General features: G+C 40.2%; 1 protein-coding gene across 2 annotated transcripts in view; it reads left to right on the forward strand.

Annotated features, from left to right (window-relative positions):
• Positions 1 to 6975, forward strand: part of LOC110487656 (histone-lysine N-methyltransferase 2B) — a 91323-nt gene extending 84348 nt beyond the window's left edge. For both annotated transcript variants that reach the window (XM_036971712.1, XM_036971714.1), the window contains 7 exons: positions 1386 to 1519; positions 1690 to 1821; positions 3151 to 3403; positions 3628 to 3741; positions 3851 to 3934; positions 4062 to 4191; positions 4529 to 6975. In XM_036971712.1, coding sequence (XP_036827607.1) covers positions 1386 to 1519; positions 1690 to 1821; positions 3151 to 3403; positions 3628 to 3741; positions 3851 to 3934; positions 4062 to 4191; positions 4529 to 4804 — 1123 coding nt within the window. In that variant the 3' untranslated portion in view covers positions 4805 to 6975. The remainder of the gene's footprint in view (positions 1 to 1385; positions 1520 to 1689; positions 1822 to 3150; positions 3404 to 3627; positions 3742 to 3850; positions 3935 to 4061; positions 4192 to 4528) is intronic.
• The last annotated feature ends 263 nt before the right edge of the window (positions 6976 to 7238 follow it).

The raw sequence follows: 7238 nt of genomic DNA on the forward strand, positions 1-7238 counted from the left end.
TTAAAACATATTGCAAATGCACAGTGACTTTGAAAAAGTAAGGAAACATAAACAAAAAAAATCAAAACATTTTTGTTGCACATTTTAGATCATCAGTTGCACGGAGGAAAATCGTTACTTTTGACTTTGACTTTTGACTTCCTATGACATCATATTGCAAATGGAGAAAACATATGCCTTATGCACAAGTAAAACAAAAATAAATATGTAATACAAGTTGACAAAGGTATAGTTTGAGCAAAGTAAAGTTTGAAATTTGAGCATGACAAATTCGTGATGGTACCTGCCCATTAAAACATATTGCAAATGCACAGTGACTTTGAAAAAGTAAGGAAACATAAACAAAAAAAATCAAAACATTTTTGTTGCACATTTTAGATCATCAGTTGCACGGAGGAAAATCGTTACTTTTGACTTTGACTTTTGACTTCCTATGACATCATATTGCAAATGGAGAAAACATATGCCTTATGCACAAGTAAAAAAAATATGATAATAAAGTATGACTAAAGTATGTTGGTAAAGTTCTTATACATGTGTTATTGACACAAAAATCGAAAGAATTTTGAAAAAAGGTCCAGAAAGCACTTTTTTAAGGATGTATGAAGTTTTTTACCAAATTTTGACATTTTTGACTTTTGACTTTTGACTTCCTATGAAATCATATTGCAAATGGACAAAACATATGCCTTATGCGCATGTACTTAAAAAAAATATATATATGATGACAAAAGTATACTCATACAGTTCTTACACATGTGTAATTGACAAAAAACTCGAAAGAATTTCGAAAAAAGGTCCAGAAAGCACTTTTTTAAGGGGTTTTAAGTTTTTTTTTTTTATTATTTCTTTTTTCAAAATTTGGCTTTTGGATGTTGATTTGGGTGCCATTTGCAATATGAAATGCCCCGGTGGAACGCACACGCCCCCTATTGGAATTTTGAAGTGTTACAATTGGCAATTGCCATATGGCATTTGCAATATACTTTGCATGAATCAACGCCAAATTGGGTGGTATTGGCCATCGTGTATATGGTTTGTCCAATGCCAATATTCCGCCATTTGTTTTTGTCCAAATCAGGGGGGTATTCCCTTACATTTTGAAGATTTCACTCTTGAGACCTGACTTTCAGGTGGCACTAAACCACCTTTTGGATTTTTGGTTTATAACACTTGGCATTTGACATGTTCCACTTGCAATATATTTTTGATCAACAGCTGCCCAATTGAGTGGTATTTGCAATTGTGTATATGGTTGGCCCAATGCCAATAAGATCCCAATCATTTTTGTCCTTTTCATGGGGGTCTTCCCTTTGAAGCCTTCAGTAGAATAGGGATATCTAAACTCTTAATATAACACCATGTCTGTGTGTCCTGTCTTATAGACCACCTCCCATACCTCAGATGGCATGTCAGCCCAACCGCAGCACCACTCAGAGTAACAGTAACATCCATGGGAAAACCCACGTCTGGGTCAGTGCCCGCCATGGAGATCTCTCTGACTGGGGCCCCTACTCAGGTGGGCAACATTGTATACATTCAGCATTGAGTGGTTTTACTCTTAAAACAAACAAAAAACACCCAAAGCCAATATTTTAAATTTATTCTGTTAATAAATATTTCTCATTTATGATTTAATTTTTTATTTTTATGTAACCTTCCTGTCTTAACACACTTCAAACCTCTCAGGTTTCAGCTCTGACGAGGACACGTCGCCACCTAAACAGGACAAGACCAGGTTTGTCCACAGGAACCAGCCCCACCTGCGTTTTGAGATCACCAGTGACGACGGCTTCCATGTACAGGCAGACAGCATAGAGGGTAAGAATCTCAGCCCAACTACAGAAACAGTAGCTGTTTAGTTTAAGCTATACAGTGCCTTGCAAAAGTAACTATTTTGCATTACAACCTGTAATTTAAATAGATTTTTATTTGGATTAAATGTAATGGATATACACAAAATAGTCCAAATTGGTGAAATTAAAAAAAAATTACGGAAAAGTGGTGCGTGCATATCCCTTTGCTATGACGCCCTTAAATAAGATCTGGTGCATCCAATTACCTTCAGAAATCACCTAATTAGTTAATTGCACACAGGTGGACTTTAAGTGTCACATGATCTCAGTGTATATATACACCTGCTCTGAAAGGCCCCAGAGTCTGCAACACCACTAAGCAAGGGGCACCATGAAGACCAAGGAGCTCTCCAAACAGGTCAGGGACAAAGTTGTGGAGAAGTACAGATCAGGGTTGGGTTCAAAAAAATATCCAAAACTTTGAACATCCCACAGAACACCATTAAATCGTTATAAAAAATTTGAAGAATATGGCACCACAACAAACCTGCCAAGAGAGGGCCGCCCACCAAAACTCATGGGCCGGGCAGGAAGGGCATTAAATCAGAGGCATTAATCAGAGGGGCAACAGGAGACCAAAGTAAAAAAATAAGCAAACACGTTTGGTGTTCCGCAGAAGGCATGTGGAAGACTCCTCAAACATATGGAAGAAGGTACTGTGGTCAGATGAGACTCAAATTGAGATTTTTGACCATCAAGGAAAATGTCTGGCGCAAACACAACACCTCTCATAACCCTGATGAAGCATGGTGGTGGCAGCATCATGCTGTGGGGATGTTTTTCATTGGCAGGGACTGGGAAACTGGTCAGATTTGAAGAAATGATGGATGGTGCAAAATACAAGGAAATTCTTGAGGGAAACCTGTTTGTCTTCCAGAGATTTGAGACTTGCAGCTGTAATTGCTGCAAAAGGTGGCTCTACATAATATTGGGGGGGGTGAATAGTTATGCACATAAGTTCAGTTTGTCTTATTTCACCCCCCCAAAAATGTTGCATCTTCAAAGTGGTAGGCATGTTGTGTAAATCAAATGATGCAAACCCCGCAAAAATATATTTTAATTCCAGGTTGTAAGGCAACAAAATAGGAAAAATGCCAAGGGGGTTATATACTTTCGCAAGCCACTGTAGCTATTCCTATTTGTATGCAAAAGCATTTTCTATGCAGAATCTGTTGAACTGGCTTTTAAGTCCAGGACTAGGCTTAATGTGTGTCCAGTAAACCGACCCTATGTAGTATAGCATTTTATTTTGTTATTCATATCCACCTTTTTTTCTCTACTCTCGCTCCCTCAGTGGCGTGGCGAGCGGTGATCGATGGCGTCCTGGAGGCCCGAGCAGGGTTCCATCTGAAGGCGTTACCCCTGGGCGGGGTGATCGGGGCGCGGGTTCTGGGCCTGCTCCACGACGCTGTCATCTTCCTACTGGAGCAGCTGCAGGGTGCCGCCAGCTGTAAACAACACCGCTTCCGCTTCCACCACTCCGACACCCCTGACGACGAGCTGCCCATCAACCCCAGCGGTTGCGCCCGCGCTGAGGTCTACACGCGGTAAGAACCAAGCACTGATGTCTGTGGTTAAAATAGGCATTTTGATGTCTGGGCCATTCCATAACTTTATCTCTTATTGGAATGTAGAGGTGATTCTCATTTTTAAGCTTATGTAATTCAATCTGAATTTCTATTTTGTAACCTGAATTCTACATCCCCTACATTTAGAACATTGCATTACTGTAGTTATGACTAACTCCCTCTCTGCCTCTGTCCCCTCACAGGAAGTCAACCTTCGACATGTTCAACTTCTTGGCGTCTCAACACAGACAGCTGCCTGACCTCATGTCGACGCCATGTGAGGAGGAGGACGATGACGTCCTACTGAAATCCACCAGGTTAGACAACTCCACAATTACCATTGAGTTCACGCTGTAATTTAATTGTATTTGTATGTTCTATTTGTAAGTTCTAACCTACAGTATTCTCCATGTTCCCATCTCATAGACGAGCCACCAGCACAGAGCTTCCCATGGCCATGCGCTTCAGACACCTGGAGAAGACCTCCAAGGAAGCAGTGGGGGTTTACAGGTCACTAAGAAACTACATTTTTAAAAGTTCTAATATTATTATGATTACTTTGTTTTGTTGGGGGAAAAATACTTCACTTTTTTTTCTCTTTCACTGTTTAAAAAATTATATATTTTCCTTATCCTAGGTCTGAAATTCACGGACGTGGTCTGTTCTGCAAGAGGAACATTGAGGCAGGGGAGATGGTGATCGAGTACGCAGGCAATGTCATCCGTGCGGTTCTCACAGACAAGAGAGAGAAATACTATGACAGCAAGGTTGGTCAACAAAATCACCGGAGTTAATAAAAATGCCTTAAAGCAGTTTACAGAAACTGGTTGTGCTGCGGATGTTTAGGTTGAATACAAAGGAAAATACAGCAATACATTTAATTTCAGAAAATACAGCTATCTCATTTCATTCACTAACTAAATATATTTTAACATTTGCGATGATACATTTTAATCTGAGCACTTGCATTCATGATGTGTGGATTTTAGTGTCTCGGTTGTGTATTTGTTGTTTTTATAGCTAGCACAAAAAATGTCCCCTTTGGCGGATTAATAAAGTACTCTCTCATCTTTGTCTTCTAAAACCCTCTCATCTCCTTGTCAGGGCATCGGCTGTTACATGTTCCGCATTGATGACTTTGATGTGGTTGACGCCACCATGCACGGCAACGCCGCCCGTTTCATCAACCACTCGTGCGAGCCCAACTGCTACTCGCGTGTCATCCTCGTCGACAGCCACAAGCACATCGTCATCTTCGCCCTGCGTAAGATCTACCGCGGCGAGGAGCTCACCTACGACTACAAGTTCCCCATCGAGGACGACAGCAGCAAGCTGCACTGCAACTGTACCGCCAGGCGCTGCCGCCGCTTCCTCAACTAGAAGATCAACCTAGCAAACAGACACCATGTTGGAGTACTTGAATTCTTCAAGGGAGACTGGGAGACGCAATGACGTGGTCATAAGGGTGGCGTTACCGATAAGTACTGACGAATCGCACCCTCCGATTCGGAACCCTCCGTAGATAGTTTAATTTAAAGACGGACTGGTGGACATATCCCAGAGTAGGTTTTCCTAAATTCGATGGTGTACCGCTACAGACATCTATTCTAGGCCTGCAAAGAAACCCAGTTGATTCAGACCTCAGTACTTTAAGCCACTGGTGACATTACACCATCTCATGGGCCACTCGCTTGGTTTGTCTACGTTCTTGAATCAGTTGCCAATGGCCTCTGCTGAAAATGAAGGTAAATATTCCACAGTTGTGGTGCTTATCACTTAGACCAGAGATGGGGTTGATTATGTACTTCATTTCAGTTTGTCATCATTCAGATTACTCTGTTTTAAGAGGAATTCCATGTTATTGTACTGTAGCTATGACAGTACAAGGCTACACTCGAGTTGAGGAGAAAACTATTTTTGCACCTTATTTTCAATGGCCATAAGCGTGAGCATTGCTGTACTTAAAATTTAAAAAGCCTGTTGTGTTTTTTTTTTTTTACTTTGACCCTAGCCACCTCCAGTATACATTTTAGAGCAGCTATATTTTAATTGCCCATGTTGATATTATGGAGACCATTATAACAGAATGTGTCCCAAATGACACCCTGTTCCATACATAGTGCACTACTTTAGAACAGGGCCAATAGGGAATGGGGTGACATTTAGGACATGGCCAGAGACTCTTATGAGCAGGTTCAGGTTGTTGTTCCTTTTGTTGTACTTATATGAAGGTGCTGTTCAACTACCCTAAAGGATACTTTCACTTATGGTTTTAATAAAGGTAGACTCAGCGAAGTGACGTTGCTACGATCACCACTGCAGATATTGAGATGCAAGACTTCGATTTCACAAAGTCAACACACACAGTATGTGCGTACGGGATAGATTCACGCTATTACAGCGTGGTAGCCAGGGCACAAAAACAGCGGAGACGCTGAGCCTCGCGCTTCAACGCTCTTAGTTGGAAATTGACCCACTATGCTGTTTACTTTCTGCAACTCCGTCATATCGCTGAGTCTACCTTTTAAACTGGTTCTCCACTAATTTCTCCCCTGTACTTGAAATTAGAATTTAATTTCTGTGAAAACATACCTTGTTGCACCCCTCTAGAAAGAAATAATGAAAGATGTTTTTAGTCTGCCAGGTATACTTTTTTTCCACTATTGTTTTTGTGCCGTTTTGTTCTTGATTATCCAGACTTTAATACTGGGGAATGTAATCTGGTTTGAGGTGATAAAAACTGCTTTGATAAGTCAACTATAATTTTACAACCCAATTTGTATATGTATTCATGTATATTCATATACATGTATAATCAAAATGCTAATGAGAAAAAATGTGGTGATGTCAAATATTAACCTGGTTTATATTCGGTAGTGAACACCCACTAATTTTAAACGGGCATGAAGCTTACAGTACAATACCTGGTCGTAGCCTATGCTCAAATTGTCGTCCTTTACCTTTCTGTGTGTTCCTCTTCTACTTACCTAACAGTGACCAATCCTCTCCCCTGTCTCTCACAGGTATATTACCTCAGTGGCTCACCATGACATAAACAAGAGAATAAAATGTTTGGGCTCTCTTACAATAACTACTTCAGCCAGTGCTTGAGGTATTGGGACTCTTTTTCTGTTTGTTCTGGCCCAAGTCAAGCACTGACTGTAGTAAACCACGTAGAATGCATGGCCAATAGAGTGTTTCATTCTAAGTGGTATGCTAGTATGGATATTGTAACTTGCTCTTGGTTTCCAACTCATGCTGTGCAACCCCTTTTTAGGGCACTGAGCTGGCAGTGCATGCAACAAAGGACACAATCTACATGTTTTGGGTTTGGAAGGGTCTCTGCCCCAGAGTACTGAATAAATGCAGTGTGTTGCCGTAGGACTGTTTATTTCACTGCGTATTGAATGAACATTGTTCTGTTACCTTGACACAAAGCGAACTTTGTCTGTACATAGTTGTATAAAAAAAATTCTAAACCTGTTTATTTTTTTCTAAGCACTTTTTTTTATTTATGATATACTTGGCTTAATAAAGATGTTGAAATGTTGGTTTTTGATTGATTCAATATCTATTATATATGTGTATATATGTATCCATATACACACACACGCACGTCTGTATATATATTATATATACACACACACACGTCTGTATATACACACACACACGTGTGTGCGTATATATATTATATATAAACAAACACACGTCTGTATATACATATACACACACGTGTGTGTGTGTGTATATACTGCTCAAAAAAATAAAGGGAACACTTAAACAACACAATGTAACTCCAAGTCAATCATACTTC

The sequence above is a fragment of the Oncorhynchus mykiss genome, chromosome 32 (assembly GCF_013265735.2).
Source record: "Oncorhynchus mykiss isolate Arlee chromosome 32, USDA_OmykA_1.1, whole genome shotgun sequence".
In the NCBI taxonomy this organism is placed as follows: domain Eukaryota; kingdom Metazoa; phylum Chordata; class Actinopteri; order Salmoniformes; family Salmonidae; genus Oncorhynchus; species Oncorhynchus mykiss.